A 21,547-nucleotide genomic window follows, 5' to 3' on the forward strand; every position below is an offset into this window, starting at 1 on the left:
AATATTTTGCTTTGCTTTTCTTGTTTATTTTGGACATTGAATAATTTGCTTTTTAATGTAAGAAAAAAAAGTTTTAACTTTTCATTGGGAACATCTACTACTCTTTATGTAATATTCCTTTCATTTGTCTGCTTGCTAAAAGAAAAGAATAAGCGAGTAATCAACACTAACCTAACTTTGAATCATCCCAATGATGTAAAAGATATTGTTCTATGGGTTTTTCTAGCTTCAATTTAAGACATATTCACTATCTTATATATGTATGGGCTTAGCTTTTAATATTTGGTATTAATTTAATTTTACAAATCTAAACTGAGGATTATTATTTATTTTAAAAAAAGTTAAAAGTCGCTAATTTAAAATTCGAGGACGTGTTTTTTATCCATAATTAAGGATGTAACAAATAATTTAAAACTAATTAAGGATTTAATTTAGTTCATTCATATGGATAACAAATTATAAAATTATTTGAATCTAATAATGCTAAATTTTTTTGGACCACTATCACATTGGAGTAAACCTTATTTAAAGGGATCAAATTCATTTTTACAAAGACCAACAACATATAGGTCTTAATTGCTAATTTTTTTAATAATTATTTATAATTTCTCACTTTGTTGTCTAAAATAATATTTTTTTCTCTGTTTTTTTGGGAAGAAGGAGACAGGTGGTATGGTTCTATTTACTTGCAATAGATTTTAAGTTGGAATGTAAATATTCAATCTAACTGCAGAGTAGAATAAAATTTTGGTTTAATTGCACATTCTTTTTCTCTTGTTTTTACCCATACTCAGAATTTTGTCATAGCATTTTTTCCTCACATATTTACCCTTTATTTTTTAAATTTCACAATTTTTTGCCTTGAATGTTTGTTGTTGTTAATTGACCAATGACATGTTAACGTTGATGGTTGACGTGACACTCAAATACAAATGTTGTAATACATGGATATTGATGTAACATAGTCATGTTGAGGCACATTAGGGATAAAATGCACAAAATTTTAAAAGTAAATGAACTAAATGCATAGATTTTTAAAAATAGAAAACAAAATGAAAATAATAAAAGTTAGAAGATAGGATTGGAACACTTACCCTTTTCTTATTCTAAGAGGAACAAAGCTACTATGCCATTTAACTTTTTTTTTTTTTTACTATTATCCACTCTGAATTACAGTTAAAGATAATAGTATATTTCATTTGTTATTTTTTGTATGATAACATTTTTTCATACAGTAACTATATATATGGCCTATTTTTTTTCTTAAAAAAAGTGTGATTTGGGGGAGAGGAGACCCACTATAGACAATCAACTTTAAATTTTTTAATAGAAATTAATTGATATCCCACCATAATGTAATGATCCAAAAAACTTGTCTTAGCCCGTCCCATGTTATTTAATTTATGTCCCTTTTTAAAAAGTTTAAATTGTTGTGTATGCTCCTGCTATGAACCGGTTCTATAAATTAAATTTCGTTGTTGTGTTATTGTGTACTCGTGCAATCTTCACTGGTTACTTTGATGCAATTGGGGGATTGGACAACTGCTCTGCGCATAACAGTATATGTCTTTTACCGTTTGAATTAATGCTTATGGACAGTTTTAAATTATTTTATTCCTTTATATATATATATATATATATATATATATATATATATATATATATATATATATATATATATATATATATATATATATATATATATATATATATATATATATATATATATATATATACATATACATATATGACATAATCATCATAATATTAACCCACGTATATATAAACTGATACAAAAGAAAAGTTTGGATTCAACTAAGTTAAAAGTCATTTCGACTGAAATGTTTAAATTTATGACATCTTTGTCATTTTTATTTTTTATAAATATTAATAATATTTTTTAGAACTTTATACAGATAAACTGAAAATCCTCTTGGAAAAGACAAATTCAATTAAACCCGAAGAGTATTAGCTCAAAAGTCTATTTTTAATTTAAGGTTCTTTTCTTTATTTTCTTAAAAAATAATTATATCAATGGTCATTTTCAGAAAATTTTCAAAAGTGGATTATTATACTTTCGTAAAATATTTTAAATTTTTTTTTTTTAATATCAATATACACAAACTTCTTAACATGTATTAACGGTGATTTTGTCTAACAAATAAGGGGTTTGTGCGTGAAAACAAAACTTAAACAAATGTGTGCTTAATTATTTATAAAATATTTTAAAAATAAGTATTAAAAAATATTTATTGTGTGAGAAATAAAAAATGATATAAATTCGGAAAGGGAATTCGTATGATAAAATAAAATTACAAATACTATTTAAAAAAGTTATGAATTCAGGCGTGAAAATTTTGAAGTTTAAAATGAAAACGTGTAAATATATTATTTAATTTTTTTTCTGTGTCCAAGCACACTGTTCAGTGTTGACTGTTGAGAAGAGAGGGGCAAATACATGTTTCCCCAAACGAAAAAGGAAGGCAATTGGAGTTGGAGGGGTCTGAAGCATCTTGAAAATTGTGATCAAGGCTTTGTCATCTGTCATCAACACTGTTTATTCATGTGGACCCAGCAACCCAACACCATAACCAAATTAGCTAGCTACTCCTATGTTTAATTTGTCTAAGGTAAAAACTAAAAGATGTTAGTAATTCATTTCTTGTTAATTAAAATTTATATAAACTCCGTATTCAAATTATATATATCTTCTTAATTTGAGCTCTACATGTCACTGCATGCATGTATATCTCTTTTTAATCCAACTAGCTAGTGGCTTCAAAGTGAAACTCCACCCAAAAATCGAATTATATATATATATATGACTTCTAATTGTATTTGATCCTTCTAACTCTAATGTGTTTGATTAACGGAGAAAAAAATTCTCTTCTTTAAGTGCATCATACATCTGAGTAGTTCTGAACAAATTGCAAAAAGAGAAAAGAAATAGAGAATATATAATTTTGTCTAAGACAAAAAGTAGAAAGAAAAGCAACAAAGGAAAAGTAATATCCATGCAGAATTACTAGAAGAAGAGACAACATAGATAAAACAAATTGTAAAGATGGATAAAGCCTTAAATGTGGTGTAGAGACTGGAATAAAGGCAAGGATAATAAAAGAATAAAGCGATTTGGATGATTCATAAACAAATATATGATGAAAAGGAGAATCCTTTTCCTACTTCCCAGTAGAATATGTAAAGAAGTAAAGAACAGCTTTACAGAGTAACCGTGACGTACTGGTAACTTTTTCTTCATCACAGTATTAAAAACACAATACAGCAGTAATCAACATGATAAATATATTAAACTTTTGCTTATATCGATCGTCATAACTGCTTCGTGACAAATTTAAAATATATCGGTAACTATAGAATTTATCTGCATGTTATATAGTGTGCCAATAAATATTTGAAAAATGCCGTACGTACCTTTATAAGTAAATGCACATATGATTGTCTAAATATTAATAACATTTAATGTTATACTTTTAATATAATAGAAAAACCGATAATTAAATTTGAACTCAGTTAATTATTACTTAAGGTAAAAGAATCATCAAAAGATTTTACAGAAGATTAATTGATTACCAATTAAATTTATAACATTGACAAGCTAGATGAAGCATCATTTAGCATGGTCTCTGCCTGCTTCTCTGTGTTTCTCTCTCACATGTGATAAATCTGAATGGAATTCAATGCTGTTTGTATTCCAAAGGAACATCATTGACATGTTGAGCGAACTATTTATTGACACAACACCACAAGCAAATATATACAGAAGAAATAATAATTTGTTATATATATGTCGCAAAGATTGGAGGGCCTCGCCTCTGTATTACGAAAAACAAAACACGATGGAGTAACATAGTTCCCTAAGTAGTAAATGCTGGCGCCTGAAGGAAGAATGCCACTAACGATCATTCTAAGTTCTGCATAAGACCTAATTAATTAACGCCTCTACTGAGCGTACTGCATTTAACTTTTGCATGGTATCATATCATCACCAACTTTAATTTAATTATTTCGCAAAATTTCCCCTTGATGAGATTGAGGTGTACTCAAAGTCAAAGACCCTTTGGATGGTTAAGGAATTAATTAATAAGAGATATTTTAATGATGGATGGAGGAACATAACTCGAGTTATGTCTTGTAAAAAGGATTTGGATCAAAAGGACACACAAAACAAATAACCGTACGTTGCCTCTAATGGCACACTTAAATCCATCAATTCTTCACATTCAAAACTAAGGGCCAAAACACTTATGCACACACAGATCGATCATGAATGACAGAAAAAAGAGAGAGGTACACCAAAAAATGTTAAACAACTCCATCTGTGAAGTTTTCATGTAAAATTTTTGGTATGGCCAGTAACTCGTACAGTAAAGGTTAAACGTACAAACATAGAGAAAAATACTGTCTTTTTTTTTTTCTTAAGTAAAGCACTGATGAATTTGTAGTTTTTATTTTCTCCTCCCTCTCATCTAATTAACCTACTTAAGTTTAGCATTTATAGTTTTTAAACGTGAGAAGGGAGATTGGTATTTCAAGTGGAAACATTTATATTCAAATAGAATTCAATTCTTAAAAAAAAAAGAAGAAGCATGTTCACCTGAAGTATAGCTTTTAGAAAGACGACTAAAATGTTGTTTTGAAGTTAATGGCTTTCTAACGAACTTGATGCAAATATTTATGGTCATGTCTAACTTTGTCCCCCATTTCGTTATCCTATTTAGTTTAGTGGGGTTTGCTTAATGAGTTCAGGGTTTTGGTAGGAAGAAGAGGTGTGACTATAATCAATTTAAATTATGAATAAGAAGAAAATATTGATCAGAAGGGAGCATTCGGCATACATAACATAAAGAAGGGAAGTTTAGCATATTTACTTTGAAAGAACGTTTCTTTCAGTTAATTCAATTTGAGAAAGGTTCTCTCTCTCTCTCTCTGTCTTTCTGTCTCTCTCTGCCATCTTTTGTCCTCACCACTATCTGACACACTGCTCCCCTCTATATGGCGTAAACTCGATAGCTGATAGTGCAAGCAAAGCAAAGCAAGCACCCCCACTTTTTTTTTGGGGGTTCTCTAATCTGAATCTCCCTCTCCTAAAACTGAACTGTGCATTCCTCTTTGTCTGTTAAAATCTGCTTTTTTGTCCTCCCACACCACCTCTATAAGCAGCTCCTGTTTAGTGCTTCACTACCAAAATCCACCTCCAAAGCTCTCTCTCTCTCTCCTTCATCTTCTACTTCCTTCTATTACTCTAATTCTACTCTCTTTTAACCAAATCATCTTTTTTCTTTTCTTCTAACCAACCATGTCTACAACATAAGGTTTGCTCTATCTTGTTGTTCTTCTTCATCTCCAATTGAGTTTAATTAAAGAGAAGAAAGCTAGCTAGCTACAAGGTTTGTTTGTAGCTGTCTTCATTGATTATGAATATGATCTTCTCGCTGAGACATAGAGACATTTAGTTTGTTTCTCTCTCTATCTCTTTTGAAGAGATAGATAGAAATTAGAAAATACCCAGAGTGGGAAAGTGTCTTGTTTGCTTAAAAGGCTCTCTCCTGTGTGCCCTACTTCTGAGTTTGTTGCTTTCTTCTCTTAATTCACCTGAAGATAATGAGCTGGGTGCCTTCCAACACCATTAACTCTTGATTTTTTTGCTAGTTAGTTACCTCATCATAACGAACAAAACTCTCTTTCTTGCTTCACATGTGTTCCAAGCTAGCTAGCGGTGAAACTTTGCAATCATTTTGACATTACCCAGCTGATCTCCTTTGTTTGTTTCTTTTTTGGTAAGTCTCCAAGGCTAGGAAAGAATGGAACTTTCGAGTCAAGAAGGCGAAATCCCAATCCCAATAAACAGCAGTACTACATATGGACATGGTAATGGTCATGGTCACGGACTCATGATTCACCATGACCATAACCACATTATATCCTCCACGGCACCTTCAAATGGCATACCTACCATGCAGCAGGAGGAGGATCATGGACTTGGAAGCTACAAGAAAGTAGTTCGGTACAGAGAATGCCTGAAGAACCATGCAGCAGCCATGGGAGGGAATGCCACTGATGGGTGTGGTGAGTTCATGCCAAGTGGAGAAGAAGGGACCATAGAGGCACTGAACTGCTCTGCCTGTCATTGCCACAGAAACTTCCACAGAAAGGAAGTGGAGGGTGAGCCTTCATGTGACTACCACCACCTCAACATCAACAGAAGAAGACACATTCTAGGCCCTCACAAGAACCTCCTCCCACCTGAGGCTCTGGGATACCCTACAGCTGCTAGAAGTGTCCCACCACACCAGATGATAATGCCCTACAACATTGGAGGAATTGGGCACCACCTCCCTTCAGAATCTGATGAACAAGAAGATGGTGGTGGTGGTGGTGGAATGGTGCAGCTTAGTAGTAGACCCATCAGCTCCCAGCAGCAGCTAGTGAAGAAAAGGTTCAGGACAAAGTTCAGCCAGGAGCAGAAGGACAAAATGCTCAACTTTGCTGAGAAGGTGGGTTGGAAAATCCAGAAGCAAGAGGAGTCTGTTGTGCAACAGTTCTGCCAAGAGATTGGGGTCAAGAGAAGAGTGCTCAAGGTTTGGATGCATAACAATAAGCACAATCTCGCCAAAAAGAATCCCCCAACAACTGCTGCACCACCACCACCTTAATTATAATTATCCTTCCTTCACCCTTTCTGCTTTATTATTATATATACTCCATCCCTACGTATGATTAATTATTAGCCTAGCCGCAAGTGTTTGTTGACTTTCTTCATCAATTCCACTATAGTATCTCTCTAATCATCATCTCTTGCAATATAATTCTCTCCTGGCTGATCTGTTTGAGTTCTCTTTACCTAAGACTAAGAATAAACCCACCATTTAGTAGCTCCATCGATCTATATCATGTGCTCTAGTTTAGGAAAATTGCATTTGCATTTGCATTGCGTCAAGTTTTAATTAGTTTCTGAGTGGTGTTTAATTCTCTCATCAACCTAGCTAGCATTCAAGTGATGAGGACATGGAATCTATGCAATGAATAGACTCTCAGGTACCATATGTATGTATGTATTAATAGAATTGCATAGGGTCTTTCTATGCTACTTTCTCTTTCACCTTACAAATTCTGCTTCTGTTGTGCTGATGCCGCTGCTGCTGCTGCTGCTGCATCATATGTAGGACCTTATGACATCATTTTTCAAGCGGTAAAAAATGATTTATTTTCTTGCTCCAAATAGTAAATCTTTTAGCATTAATTTTAGACGATATATAAACGTACTCAAGGGAAGGAAGAATATATTAGTACGTAAAACCAAATATACATTGAGAAGTAAAAAAGAAAAATGCGAAATCAGCTTTAATTTGCGTTGGATTTTTGTCTTCACCTAAAAGCTTGGATTCTATGTCTGGACCGTGCGTGGCGGAAGGAAGTTTTTGCACTCTAACTTCAACTGATTAGGAGACCTTGCATCATCCTAACTGACCAATAAATTTTAAATAACATTGTTAACTGGTTTTCATTAAAAAATGATTGGGGTTAACAAATAAGTTATTAATCTTGTAAAGTTTTTGAGAGCAACTTTGTTTTCCCTCGCACTACTCTTTTAATTATAATATACATTTACGTAATACGTATCATAAGCATGCTGTTTCATATTAATTACACCTTTTACAGAACACGATTTTAATTAACTTCCGGTGTAAATGAATGAATCCGCGTGACCACATCCGATAAATATTTTAACGTAAAAATAAGAGAGACAAATATATTGATTTTTTAAACTTTTATCATATAAAAGATCCAAATTAAAATATTCAAAAATTATATAAATATATTTCTAAAGAAATTTGCATGATTTTTTTTCAACAAACATATAAGATTAAATATATTTTTTTTCTAGATTTTAACTATTTATGCATAGTTATATGATTAATACTGATTTTACTGGTTCTAATATTCTTATTTTAAAATATTCATACAATATTATATCATCATATATATATATAACATGTTTCTCAACGTTAATTAATGAAAGATAAGCACAGTAAGTGCGTGAGGTGGAGGAGACTCGGGACATTGTTTTGCTATACAGGCAATTGAAATCTTCGATTGTCAGTTATTTTGTTTACTTACATTATTACGGGATGACTTATCTTATATGCCTGCTAGCTACATAAGTCTAAATTCAAAAACATCAATGAATAATTCATCAACAACTGAATTAAAAGGTTTTTGTCCACAAATTTTTAAACAAAACAATGTTGATTGTATTACGTGCAAACGTAGTTTGGTGTCTATGTCAGTTGGCACCTTATCCGCATGGACACTAGGGCACAATATAATAAATAATCACAAATAATATAGATATTATATTTTTTTTACATTTTTTATATTGGTTTTAAAAAATAAAATAAAATATGTTTTATTTTTTATTTATAGATAAAAGTATGCAAAAAAGTGTGTAAATCGTCACAATTTTTTTTGTGGTAAATTAAAATTGTTTTATCGATCACCATGAATTTCTTTTACAACAAAATCTATTCATACATTTTTTAGACAAAGAAATATAAAAATGCAAATAAATAATATGAAAAAAGAATTATATTAATTATTACTAGTACATAATTTTATTGTATAAATATAATATCTCAATTTCACTATCATGAATCATTCTCTAGCCATAAATAATTATACAAAACTTGCAAGCACGCCTTGCTTTGAAAAGGAGGAAAAAAGAAGAATGGGGTCCACTCGGGCAAGAAGAATCGTGATCTTTTTAATGTACATTTATATTTTAATTATTTAATTTTAATATTTTGTAAGAAAATATAATTTAAATAAAACGAATTTTTTTCTGACTAGTGTAAATTATTAGTACTCCTATTTAAAGACATCAACTAAATGATTTCATGTAACTTATTAAATATTTTAAATTATTAACAAGTAAAACATTCCTGTTAAGAAATATATTTTATTTGTATGAAATAGCGATTGCTTTTTATTTTTGGGGTGGAACATGGAAATGAATCCAAAAAAAAAAGCGTGAAAAGAAAAAAGCTGCTCTCTTTAATTTGTATCGGGATGCACATCCTTCCATGCAGAATGTTCTTTGGTTAAAGGGAAAGCACCATACCAACATAACAGAACACAGCACAACACAGTGGAAAAGCAACCTAAAGCAACTTCACAAATTTCATATACAGCCAACCACAAAGCCATGTTTGGATTAGTTTAAAATAGGATGTATGAATTATGAAATAAATTTAATGATTCGTAAGCTTAATTTTACACAAAAAAAATATGAATGTTTTTGTAAATTTTATTTTACTCTAAATGTCTGTTTTACAACTAAAAAACAAACATGCACCTCGTCGCCAGGATTACTGAATAATGCTAAAACAATTCTAATATTTCTCGTGGCTTCAATTAATTGTGGTTTTTAGGCTTGTAAAAATTGGGTTAATTAATGTCCTATTTTATTAGATATAATCAAGTCAAATAATATAGTAATTACTTAATAATAAACTTTGGACACCTAAAATTCTTTTTAACCGCTATATTTAGGACTTTTGCCGATCGTGAAGAACTTGGAAGTATTTTTACAAATTTTACTCTATTGGGTTGAGTCATACTGTGGTGATTATTTAGTCATCATTTACCAACAACTATGACAACTTGTACACTTACCTTTTGTATGTTGATTAATTTCACCACTTAAAAGAAAGTTTTAATTAGTATTTACAGCTCACAAAGATATTAACACTATGTTTGGTTTGGAAAAGAAAGTGGTAGGAAAGAAAGTGGAAGGAAAGAAAGATAGTAGAAAGTGGAAGGATTGTCTTAGTTGTTTGGTACAAGGAAAAGTGGAAGGAAAGAAAGTTAAAACTTTCTTTTCTCCTGTTGTTTGGATGGAAAGTGATAAGGATGGAAAGTGATAAGGAAAGGAAGAGGTACATTTGTGAAATGACAAAACTAACCTTATATAAATATTAAAGAGGGTGAAGAGAATAAAATATATTTTAAATAATAAAGAAAAAAAATAAAAGTTAGACACAAGCTTAATATTGAAATTATATTTTTTGTATTCCTTTAAGATAAAATATGTCAACTTATCTTCAATAAAATAAAATTAGCAGTTTTTATAGCATTAATTTTTATTAAGTTAAATTAATAATGCTCAAAAATTTCATTTGTTCAGCTAGATATCAACATAGATATGCTGCAATTTGCAAATTTCTTATAGCAGGTGTGCACTAGAGTGTGAATAATAAGAATTATTTTGTTTGAGAATAACATTCAAAGATGCTCTCTTATTTTTTTTAGCTCTGATAAGGTGTGGTTCAAGCTGTGTTTTCAATTTTCTTTCATTCCTGTCAGCTCTGGTTTTTTTAGGAAAGGTGTCTCATTTCATTCTTTAATAAATTTGTACTTGGCTTCCTTGTATTTGTATCAAGGTGGTGCTAGTAGTTGGGTGGGATAAACCATGTTGTAATGTCTCTTGTAACTCAATTGTTGGTACCTCTCTGGTACCATAATTTTAATACATTATTTCTTTTGCCTTCTCAAAAAAAAAGATAATGCTCAAGCAATGTACCCCTCAATTGAACCAGTTGTTCAATTCCTCATAGATAAAATTGAAATCTTGGATGAGTTAGTGCTAAAGCAACATCATTCTATTTATATATAAATATTGAGTTTGAGTATTATGATGCATATATTGGCCAATTACACTACATGTTATAGTGCAAATTAAACATAAATGACAGTCTAGTTACACAATATTAGTATACACATCTTTGCACTATAGCTCCAGTTGCTTGTTGCACTTCTACTTGTATTGCACTAGAGGTGAAAGCACCTACATTCAAACCATATATTAGTTACTACTATTATAACACATTGAGATGATTAAACATCATGAGCATAAAAGTTCAGTGTTTTTAAATCAACAAGACTCTCAATTTATTCTTTCAAAGCCTCAACCAAATTTCTTTCAAATATCTAACTGCATCAAATTGAGTTTATGCAGAAAATTATGCAGTAAAAAAAGACTACGCCACTTTCACTTAGACCCCTTGCCAATATAAAATCTCCACAGTAGCTTCAAGGCATAAAAAGTCTAATATGAAATTACTATAAGACATAAATATGAGGTATAGATTATTAATGAACTCTAAAATATATTCAAGGCCTGTACCACTAGCTCATTGTTATTATCCTTTGCAAAATGCATATATAAAAACTGTGACTGCAGAACATATTGTGTCAAAGTGTGAAAAAATCTATAAATTTATTTAGTGTAATAATAAAATATAACATTGTGTATATAAATATAGTATAATACAAAAACTTGTAAACAAAGGGAGATGACTCAAACCTTTCAGTTTCTATTGAATGCACACCTCTGAAGGATGGTATAAGGCTCCATCATCAAAATCATCAATATAGTACCAAAAGGGATAGCAGACTCCAAAGCATATTCAAAAGTAGCATAACAACAAAAGTCACAGGTTACCATGCATCTCCAGTCATAAAAACTAATAATTTCCATCTTAAGTCATATATATCCCAAAATGATAATTAATATAGACTAAGTCATAAATTAATAAGGTCTCATATGATGCCTTAAATATATACAATCCCAACAAAAGAGCATATCCACAACCACTCCAAAAAAGCAATCCGTTATAGGCTGTCATTAGTAAAGGCATCACATGATGTCCTAAATATATAGGACCAAAAAAGGAGCACTACCAATGCTCTTAACAAAATATACCTGCATCAGTCATCATTTGAATGAGAGCTTCTCCTCTCATATGAGGTGGTACGCCAAAAAGCTTACGTTTTTTGTGCTCATTATCACATAAATGGTTATAAACCTTCATGCGAAATGGATCTGTGACTCTTAATTCCTCTAAAAGATCCCATACATCAGATTCTGAATAATGACGAGGACGAGTTTGTTGTATCACAGTAACTTGTTTTTCAGCAATTTCAACTTGTTTTTCAATGACTGCAACTTGTCTTTCAGCAACTTCAACTTGACGCTCTGCAACTTGGTGCAGCTCCTTAGAAACAGAATTTCCCTCTTTCAAAGCTTCAGCAATTGTCATGATACTTTCATTCATTCGCTCATATTGATCTTCAACTAACTCAACCACATTTCTCTTCCGTTTTGTACCCCTTGAAGTATTTAAGCCACTAGGATTTGTTTGACCATTTTGTGGACTAGCATCCTCAAAGTTGGGGGGTGAAAATTGGTTTTCATCAAACATACCAACATTTGGCACATACATTTCTGTATCTTCAAAATAGTTATTCAAGTCAATATTCTCCTTCTCCCATTGTTTCCTCCTTTCCTTAGCTGTTTTCGCAACATTTCCTTTTGCCCTATCAGTTGCAAATAACTCAGTCAAGATGTCATAATGCTTAATTTGCATTTTTCTCCATCTTGCAGCATGTGGCTTTCCCTACATAAAAGGTAAAAATGACAAGTGATCAATTTGGTACTTATAATTAACATAAAAGTCAAGTGATCAAATAAAGGATAAGAATGCTAATTACTTTAATCAGCTCTTCCCAGACGTCGTCCTCAGCATCAAATTTTCGAGTTATTGAATTCCAAGAGAATCCACTTAAGCTATGGAACAAGTCGTAAGCTTCAGCAAAATGATTTTTTAGTGTCTTCATTCTATTCTTTATATGATTCTTTGTGATATTTGGTCCAATTGTAGATCTTAAGGCTTCGACCATGTTGTTGTATGCTTGTGTTGTCCAAGCACCATCGTGCCTATTTCCCTTATTTGCCTCTTCACCCAAAGCATTCAACAACATTTGATCCATTTCATCATTCCATTGTAGGCTATCTCTACCAGGGTGATTAGAATCTGATGGAGTGGTTTTTCCCTTTGGCATTGTAGTAGCTGCATATAAATTTCAAAAGGACACAAGTTGATGTATCCATTTTCATATGAATATTAGCTTATGAGAAATTCATCCACAAAAATAACATGAGTAAACTAAGAAATATTAGTAATGCATACCACTGGATAATTCTACTACAACATAATCATGTTCATGTAATTTCCCAAAACCATACACAAATAGAACACAAGTTTTGTACTACATTCTACACATGTAGTCACATTACACAAAAAAAAAAACAACACATTAGAAATACATATTACTTATATAGTGTTATCATATTGGATAAACATTCCACATTCTGATAGCAACATCGTCCCTTAAAATTGTTCCCAATCTATAGTCATCATCACGTTGTTGTTGTGGTTGGGATCTATCAATCTCTTGTTGAAGTAACTCACGATCTACTTCAGCAATTAAGGTCTCATCAACATCAACACCCATTAAGAAGTTATGCAATATACAACAAGCAAGTACAATGTCTGTCATGACTTCAAATGAGTAAAAGGGTTCGGTGCCAGTAGATAAAATTGGAAATCTTTTCTTTAGTACTCCAAAACATCTCTCAATAACATTTCGAAGTGAAGCATGGCGATGATTGAACAACTCCTTAGAATTTTGCGGGCTGCGAGTAGAATATTCCTTCAAGTGATAACGAACACCTCTATAAGGTGTAAGCACCCCACGTTTTAGCATAAAACCGGCATCCCCAAGATAATATTTTCCTACAAAAGTTGTGATATAATTTATTATTTGACGTGTTAACTATTATAATTCTAAATTGTGATACTTAATAGTCAAATCAAATTAATAGACTACTAACCTTCAGGAATTTTTAGAGAGTCTTCCCTACTTAAAGCATCTTTCAAAATCCTAGAGTCAGATGCTGTGCCTTCCCACCCCGGTAAAACATAAGTGAATTTCATATCAAAGTTACACGCAGCCAAAACATTTTGTGTAGGGTAGTCTTTTCTTCCACGAAATCGTGCGGCTTTCGCTCTTGGGACCTTTACCCGAATATGTGTTCCATCTATAGCTCCAATGCAATCCTTTTTATTAAATTAAATACGCAATTTGATTAGTGATGAAATTGTAGGATGAATTTGTGAGGCTAAACATATTAAAGTGAATTTAAGGCAAAAGTACCTTAAAAAAAGGATAGAATCTGCTATTGTTTAATATTTGTGGAGGTACATCCCTACCAGAAGGTTGGACTAGGAACTCATCTTCTAATGAAATGATGGCACGTAAAACATTGTGAAAGTGACGGCTAACAGTCTCACCAGAACGGCGGAAGAAGAATGACACGGTGCGATTTTTCACATTATGACCAATGATGTGTAGGAACTTAGCAACTTGTTCTTCAACTGTGGATCGTATAGTATCCTTCACATAACCAGTTCCCCTCAATTTATGACACAATAACATAAATGCCTCAGGTCCCATTCGTATTATGTCTCGGCATTTTTCAGTATGTACTAATTGTCTCATTAAATCGAGACGTTTACGCTCCCTTTCATGACTTCCATGACTAATTGGACTACGAATGAAATGTGACATTGTTTGAAGCATATGTAACGCATGAACAATATAGCACAATAAGACTACAGAACAAAGACGCTGTTGTTTGTCGAATCCTCGACGAAAATGACTTAAATTTTGCATGCCAAGATTAGTTAAATGTTTTATTTTGGACTGCTCTTCCTTTATACCATCCAATGCATCACCAAACTTGTCTTCATTATTAATTAAAAACTCCATATCAGAGTATAAATGTTAACCTTCAATGAATATACATTTAATAAATCAATGAGTTTTGATATATTTTTCAATACACATTCAAATAAGTAAAGTATATATAATAGAAGAATCAAAATAAAAAAATGACCATTTTAAGACTAACTATCAATTGGACCAATTTTATTTTTTTTTGGAAAAGGCCAAGAAAAGTATATTAAAGAGGGCATAAGGCATGCTTGAAACAAATACACAGTACACCACTTGTCTAGTGCCATCCCACTCACAAGGCTTTTCTTCTCCAAATGAAACAAGACTACTCCTATACCATACCCTGCTAGAAAACTACCCAAGCCAAGACAGCAAGTAATCACCCAGCATAAACACCAATTTAAGATCCGTAGCAAACAAAGCAAACCTATTAAAACATTCCCCTCAATGGCATCACTTAACACAGTAGCATAGATGTAGAAAAGTTAGCTCCTACTAGTACTACCCTTAACACAACCAGTCTTCAAAGATAAATCTCCAGACAGTTGAACCAATTTTGATAGAGAATAAGTGTAAAATATTCAATCATCCTTTATCACAACAAAGTTAAAAATCAGTAGCAACAACCCACAAACAACACAAACTTCATTAGATTTCATAAATTTTTCAAAAAATAAAATAAAATAGAAAGCTTTTCAAATGATTTACAAGGAAGCAAAAGCAACATAATGTGTGCCAAGTAGACAAAGAACACATACAAAGCACAAGATCAACAACAACACATTTTTATTCAATGGCATCAAAGAAACCCATATGAGAAGGAAGAATAGGGATGGTACCTTACAAAGCAACTGAAAGGTTGTGGAAGTAGAACAAATGAAATGGACCAGTTTGATTTTGGAAGGTAAACAAGAACCAGAGCAAGCAATTTTTTTGAAGGATTTTGATTTGAAGGGTATTCAAAAAGACAAATAGAATTTGATGAAAGAGAAGGGCATTATTGTCCTTTTGCCCAAAATTTTGGTCGCTCTTCCCGCTTTCCGTCCAAAGTAGCGCGGAAAGGATTTTTGGGTGGGGTCCACATAAAATTTTCTTTCCTTCACTTTTTAAGGTTGTTCCAAACAGTGGAAAGATTCACTTTCCACCATCTTTCCTTCCTCTGACTTTCTTTCCTTCCCCTTTCCTTTAAACCAAACATAGGCTAAGTGTTTGATGAAATGTCTCTTATTTTTCTTTTCAACTTATCTTTGTATTTGTTTGACATCAAATTCATACTACAATCAAATTTGGAAGTTGATGCCATACAAATAAAATAGATTACGGAGAAATGAGAAGGAAACAAAGAAATCGGGAGTGAAGAGAGTTTGGCTCATAGAAAATCCAAATCCACTAATTTTTTTTAACAAATGCTCAATTTTTTCATCTATAAAAATCAAAGAGATCTATCAAAAGATTTATAATAATTTATATATTTTATTTAATCAATTAAATTAAATCACTTGGTGGACCATTGTTCAATATATAAATGCACTCTCTCACTCAAAAGGAAGATATAAATATATATGTAGAATTTTCACATTTTGCTCCCTATTATTATATATTTGAACCCATTTTCTCACGTTATTGTTTCTTTTTTTGCATTATCACGTTATTGTTAAATCTCTTTTTTCATTTGGAAATTTTGTCTATTTCATATCTCATGGATTCCATTTTATGATAATAATAATAAATATTTATTTCTCAATAAATTGCCTCATTAACTCAAAATATGCTAATGATAAATATAAAAGCAAATATATAGAGATAGATTTGCTAGCATAAGATCATCAAGTTTCTTGTTTTGTTGGAGTATGTTTAACAACAATTTTTTTGACAAAAAAACAATAATATTACTTTTGTTTCATTTACTTCACAATATAATATATTTTTAAAAAAATAAAAAGTTAATGTCTCTCTCGTGTATCAACCATTCTCTCCCCTCACTCGTCTTTTCCTACGTCTAGTCGCTCTATTTTGGCTACGCTGTAGCATTTGTCCTCCCATATAGTATGAATCATGCACAACACTAATTATATTATTTTGATTCAAATTTTAAAATAAAAGAATCAATTAATCAAATCAATCGAAACCAAATTAATTAGTTTGATTTGAATTATAATCGAATTTATTAAGTTAATCTAAACCTATTAGCATCCCTAATGGTTGATACAATGCATGAGTAACACAGTAATATATATACAGATTAAGTTCATACAATCAAAGTCCTTTACTTTGAAATCAAGCTTACAAATTTAAACCAAACAAAACAGTATGATTCTTTATGCTTTCTGCTTCGAGGAAAAAAAAATTACAAAATACTTTGGACCTAGCTTAATCAAACATATTGCACAAATAAAACTACAAGAATGCGAAATGGAAATTGCACTGATACACGTGCAACAAGTTCTTGAACTCGGCTGCAAAATTGAAATTGAAAAGCTTATACTACAGAGTAATTCCCACTGCAAAAAGAATAAAGAACAAAACTAAGACAATAGAAAGAACAGAGTCACACGTTGGTAATTTTCTATCGAGAAAAAAGAAGAGCATTGATATTTCAAGTGGTCATGTAGTCATGCTAAGAACTGCTATAACTATATCAATCATGTTAAAGGCCATCCATGCACAGCATCCGCAAAAAGTTCACTTGGCTTTTGTGAGGATCAAGGATGTTACTACGATTCCATGAGCATTGTATGTTCTCATTGCATCGTGGTGATTTTAAGCTTCAGTTGCCTGACTCATTTCACATCCAGAGCAGTCCCAAGAACTTTGACACTCAAAACCTAGCAGCAGCCAGCTGAGAATATGAGAATATCATCTATTATCAACTGGATAAAACCTTGCTCGACCAGGATTTAGATGTGATTCTGACATCGTCCAACCCTGCATGCAAATAGATTATATGAACTTGGCATTTGCAATGACTTACAACATATATATGCACTTGAAAAAATGTTCAACAAATCTCAGACCATGAAAATAAGCCATCAAATTTCAATTATTTACAGTAAGATTTGCAACTGCACGTTCGTCCTTAGTTCCCTATATATGTAACGGAACCACATATCAAAGTACCATACACCCCTCACAAAAATGGTGTTTCAAGATGCAATAATGCTATTATAACTAGCCCCTGACGAAGATGGGAATAAACCAGAATCTATACTTTTACCTTCCAGCTCTCAAAAATATAAAATAAAAATATTTACCATACCCTGGGAATTACCTAAAACAATTGAATGCTCAAGGTATGGTCACCCATAGCAGGGCATCATGCAACAAGCCAAGTGCTCTGGAGCCTGAGCACAACTTTGGATAGAGACAAAAACATGAGTTTACATTAATATACCTCTTCCTACCCCGTCTCCCAAAAGGGGGAAAAATCCTTTGACAAGGATTGCATTGGACAAACATAAGGCATTCCACATGTCCAAAAATTCAATACCACAATAGAAACAATTACAATTCAAAGCCAGGCCTAAAAATACCACAGTAAACAAGATAGGATGCAGAACCAACAAAAAATATTATTGCTTTATTACTTGCTCCTTAGCTTTATTCTTGAAACACCCATAAGAATCTGCCACGGTCTTGCAAGTACCAGCTATACGAGCCTCGATATCAGCAACTGTGTGTGTCATGTTTGAGAGATCCTCCCTTTGCTTCAAAGATGAGGCCTTATTTTCATTCAATGATTTCATCAAACTGAAAAATAGCACATGAGCCTGCAAAACGAGGTTATTTAAGTTTTAAGTACTTTTCAAATTAAGAATTTCCCAATCTGTTCTGACAATTTTGTATTATATATCTCAATCTCACATGGAATGCTGCTTTCAGAATGTCATCTGACTTTGCCTGATCCTTGAGCACCGCATAAACCTTGTGTTTTGAGGGGTTATATGTTACAATATATCTCTCCCTCTGTTAACAATTTAAGAGAACACAACTTACATAAGAATGTATCATATAACAACATCAATCAGAAGGTAATTTAAGAAAGAGCTGAAAAATCTCAAGCTCTCAAGAAAGGCTTACATCAAACAAGGGCTCTATGGCAACATATGCACTAGGGTCTTGGAATGCTTCCTTGATTCTTGATCCTAAAAAGACAATTAAAAAGAAAAGTTTAGTTTTAATTTTTCAGACAAAATGGTTGTGGTGGACAGGTAAAAAAATCTTTCAGTCCATTGATATACCAAGGACAACAGGCCTATCTTTCCATGGAAAACTGAATATGTTCTCATTCATATTGCCCTCCTGCAAAGTAGGAACTTGTCCTGAAATGGATTTAGTTAAAATGAGAATGAGGCATACGGTGGAATAGTATCTAGTGCTTATATAAATGAACTTGATTATACAAGAGAGAACAGCCTGATCAATAAGAGTAGCATGGATTGACTATTTGATGATTTTAAACAGATACAACAGTGTTCTGATACCTGTCATGAGAAAATGCTCTACTGCCACACTGAATCTTCCACAGTTAAGTGTGTGCAAAACCACAGATTTTACCTATTAATGCATTAAACATTAGATACATAATCACCAGATTGAAAGTACAGCTAGATAAGCATCATCATTACATATGCAAAAACAAACCTCTCTATAAGAGCTAAGGATATATCCACATGAAAGGAGGGAAAATGTGGTGACAAGCGATGGATTCCTTTTGGCAATCAATATGCTCAAACCAGTTCCTAACTGCAAATTGTAAAAGAGATTCAGAGAGGTATTAGGTAAACAGTTCTTCACAAACATCCATCAACCCTGAATATTTCAATTCAAAGAGGTAATCGGTCTCTTATAGGACTCCTAAAAGCCAGTCTTCTTGTCCACATATTGTCCTTGTCTTAAGATAAATATAAATACCACAGACCTGCAATCCATTATTCTTCTACCGTTCTACCCTCAATTAACCTAAGTAAACATAATTTTGGCTTATGAAACCCTGGCTCCGTTGCTGTATGCATCTATTAGCCAAAATCAATCAGATAAGCTTTTGGACCAATACTTTTGTATGTTTTTCTTTTATGCATTAAATATTAAAGCAAAGCAAATTACTCGAGAAGTCATGATCTTCAAAGCATATAATGATCATGTACACATGCAATGCAATGCTGTAGTTGATTGATTGGATGACAAAGAAAAGTGCAAAAATTGTTGCAAGCAATGTTCCAACAAAATCATGGCAGCATTATAGCAACTGTTGGGAAGTTAAAAAAACATACCAGGTCTGCAATATTGCCAACACATTCTCCTTTAGCAGTGACATCCCCTATGTTTTCTCCTTTAGCAAAGGCTTTATAAATTGGTGTGCGAGTTGAGGTTGATGTTACGGCAGCAACATTCTGAGAGCAGAAATGAAGAAATAAGGCTGCACTGCTGAGTTGATATATATATATATATATATATATATATATATATATATATATATATATATATATATATATATATAAGTGAATGAGTGAGCAGAAAGAAAGAAGTAATGAGTAAAACCTTGAGTACATTAGCAGCACAAGCCAATGGAAGAAAGAGATGCGGCACTGCAGCAGTAGCGAGTTCAACTCCAGCACCCAACTCCATGAGAAGATCACCTGTGAAGCGCAGCTGTTTGAGGTCATAATCAAATTTCTTTCCTTGGCGAGCAAAGAGCATCTTCCCGACACGACCAGCACCATCCTTGAGAATCCAGTTGATGGCGACGGCCCCAGGAGCAGCTCTGTTTCTACAGACGCCAACAGAACTCAAGAGGGTTTGAGTGGTGAAAACGCCCATTGCTCCACCGAAAAAGTGCTACAATTACAAATGATGATGGAGCTGAATGAAGGCACAGGTAGGTGTGTGTAAAAGTAGAAGAAAGACAAAAGGATACCTTAAGAGCCCTCCATGTCATGTAGGGGACATAAGAAGGAGTAACACTATCAGGGAAACCTTCGGGGACAACATAGGATGTAACGAAAGAGAGGACTTCCTGCATTGATTTTGAAGGTTGTGAGTGGTGAGAGAGATAATCGAGTTGAGTGGAGATAGATAGAGTTGTTACGTGGAGAGGGTCGCGAGGGTGGTTGGAGTTGAGGCTGACAGGGAGAAATGAATTCTTCTTGAATCCGCCAAAGCCATCGCTCTCAGCCAAGTACTTCCAACGACGCCCGTCCATTTCTTCGCAGCAGATAATTCCGACGATGGGAGACGGCGGCGGCGGCTGAGGGGGGGAGGCCAAATTGGCACTGATACGCATCGTTTCACGGACCAGAATCTCCTTATTAGCGATGGTAGTTGTAGTGGAATTCGCAGATTGCTTCATCGGATTCGGAGCCATCACATTGACGGAGATCAAATTCCCAATTTCCCTTCCTTGCCTTCACGACGTCGCTTTACTTGGATTACTGCTCTCTCTGCCTCGCTGCTACGCCGCATGCCATGCTCATCATTCCAAACCCTACATCTACTCTTTAATTCAACTACAAATTACTTCAACTATCTTAAGAACATACATTTAAATTATTAGTTTTATTTTTTAATTAAAGATATGGACGGCGGAGATTGAGTTAAGTGGAGGCAGTTGAGAAATGAGAACCGCATTGTTAGTTGCTGGTTGCCACCTGTCCCACCGCCCACTAAAGGCCGCACTTTCCTTTCGGTGGGTCACCCTCCCTCCGCTCCGTCAACTAGAATCTTTTTAAATCTCAAACACAAATTTTCCATTTTTAAGGGTTTACTCTAGTTAAGTTTAGTCTTATGGGATCCAAAGAGTAATTAGGATAATATATTAAAACGTCTTGCAAAATAGTGTAATCAAAATTCTACTCTTTTCATTAATGTTAAAGTTGTCAACATGAATGCTTAA

General features: G+C 33.0%; 4 protein-coding genes across 5 annotated transcripts; 1 reads left to right on the top strand and 3 right to left on the bottom strand.

The window, feature by feature from the left end:
• Positions 1–4,981: 4,981 nt before the first annotated feature.
• On the top strand, positions 4,982–7,108 carry LOC100805652 (zinc-finger homeodomain protein 4). The gene is made up of 2 exons (XM_006584068.4): positions 4,982–5,408; positions 5,804–7,108. Exon 2 carries the CDS (start codon positions 5,823–5,825, stop codon positions 6,672–6,674), a length of 852 nt encoding a protein of 283 aa, XP_006584131.1. The 5' UTR covers positions 4,982–5,408; positions 5,804–5,822; the 3' UTR covers positions 6,675–7,108.
• A 4,389-nt stretch (positions 7,109–11,497) lies between these two features.
• On the bottom strand, positions 11,498–15,900 carry LOC106799508 (uncharacterized). Its single transcript, XM_026129363.2, has 3 exons — positions 15,498–15,900; positions 12,571–12,929; positions 11,498–12,476 (listed from the first exon to the last, which is right to left on the bottom strand). The coding sequence occupies exons 2-3, from the start codon at positions 12,919–12,921 to the stop codon at positions 11,769–11,771; spliced, it is 1,059 nt and encodes a 352-aa protein (XP_025985148.1). The 5' UTR covers positions 12,922–12,929; positions 15,498–15,900; the 3' UTR covers positions 11,498–11,768.
• Positions 13,207–14,376, bottom strand: LOC102663797 (putative nuclease HARBI1). Its single transcript, XM_006584391.3, has 3 exons — positions 14,077–14,376; positions 13,754–13,979; positions 13,207–13,655 (listed from the first exon to the last, which is right to left on the bottom strand). Exons 1-3 carry the CDS (start codon positions 14,374–14,376, stop codon positions 13,207–13,209), a joined length of 975 nt encoding a protein of 324 aa, XP_006584454.1.
• Positions 15,901–16,948: 1,048 nt separating the features above from the next.
• On the bottom strand, positions 16,949–21,265 carry LOC100806192 (protein root UVB sensitive 6). Of its 2 annotated transcripts, none has more exons than XM_026129364.2 (11): positions 20,744–21,265; positions 20,573–20,671; positions 20,197–20,493; positions 19,929–20,048; positions 19,300–19,401; positions 19,140–19,212; positions 18,897–18,977; positions 18,736–18,800; positions 18,520–18,621; positions 18,220–18,425; positions 16,949–17,583 (listed from the first exon to the last, which is right to left on the bottom strand). In XM_026129364.2, exons 1-10 carry the CDS (start codon positions 21,017–21,019, stop codon positions 18,228–18,230), a joined length of 1,413 nt encoding a protein of 470 aa, XP_025985149.1. In that variant the 5' UTR covers positions 21,020–21,265; the 3' UTR covers positions 16,949–17,583; positions 18,220–18,227. The 2 variants fall into 2 exon arrangements, with proteins under 2 accessions (XP_025985149.1, XP_003529693.1); XM_003529645.5 differs by having other exon boundaries at positions 18,243–18,425; positions 20,744–21,258.
• Positions 21,266–21,547: the final 282 nt, after the last annotated feature.

This window comes from Glycine max, chromosome 7 (assembly GCF_000004515.6).
Source record: "Glycine max cultivar Williams 82 chromosome 7, Glycine_max_v4.0, whole genome shotgun sequence".
NCBI classification, from domain to species: Eukaryota; Viridiplantae; Streptophyta; class Magnoliopsida; order Fabales; family Fabaceae; genus Glycine; species Glycine max.

Excerpts from the sequence above, each read along its gene's own strand:
- LOC106799508 (XM_026129363.2), bottom strand. The coding sequence starts at position 12,921 with ATGCCAAAGGGAAAAACCACTCCATCAGATTCTAATCACCCTGGTAGA. Across the intron at positions 12,477-12,570 it reads TCTGGGAAGAGCTGATTAAA|GGAAAGCCACATGCTGCAAG; the intron begins GTAATTAGCATT and ends CCTTTTATGTAG.
- LOC102663797 (XM_006584391.3), bottom strand. The coding sequence starts at position 14,376 with ATGGGACCTGAGGCATTTATGTTATTGTGTCATAAATTGAGGGGAACT. Across the intron at positions 13,980-14,076 it reads GATTCTATCCTTTTTTTAAG|GATTGCATTGGAGCTATAGA; the intron begins GTACTTTTGCCT and ends TTTAATAAAAAG. Across the intron at positions 13,656-13,753 it reads CTCTCTAAAAATTCCTGAAG|GAAAATATTATCTTGGGGAT; the intron begins GTTAGTAGTCTA and ends CAACTTTTGTAG.
- LOC100805652 (XM_006584068.4), top strand. The coding sequence starts at position 5,823 with ATGGAACTTTCGAGTCAAGAAGGCGAAATCCCAATCCCAATAAACAGC.
- LOC100806192 (XM_003529645.5), bottom strand. The coding sequence starts at position 21,019 with ATGGCTCCGAATCCGATGAAGCAATCTGCGAATTCCACTACAACTACC. Across the intron at positions 19,402-19,928 it reads TTGGCAATATTGCAGACCTG|TTAGGAACTGGTTTGAGCAT; the intron begins GTATGTTTTTTT and ends TACAATTTGCAG. Across the intron at positions 18,426-18,519 it reads TTCTGAAAGCAGCATTCCAT|GCTCATGTGCTATTTTTCAG; the intron begins GTGAGATTGAGA and ends CTCGTTTTGCAG.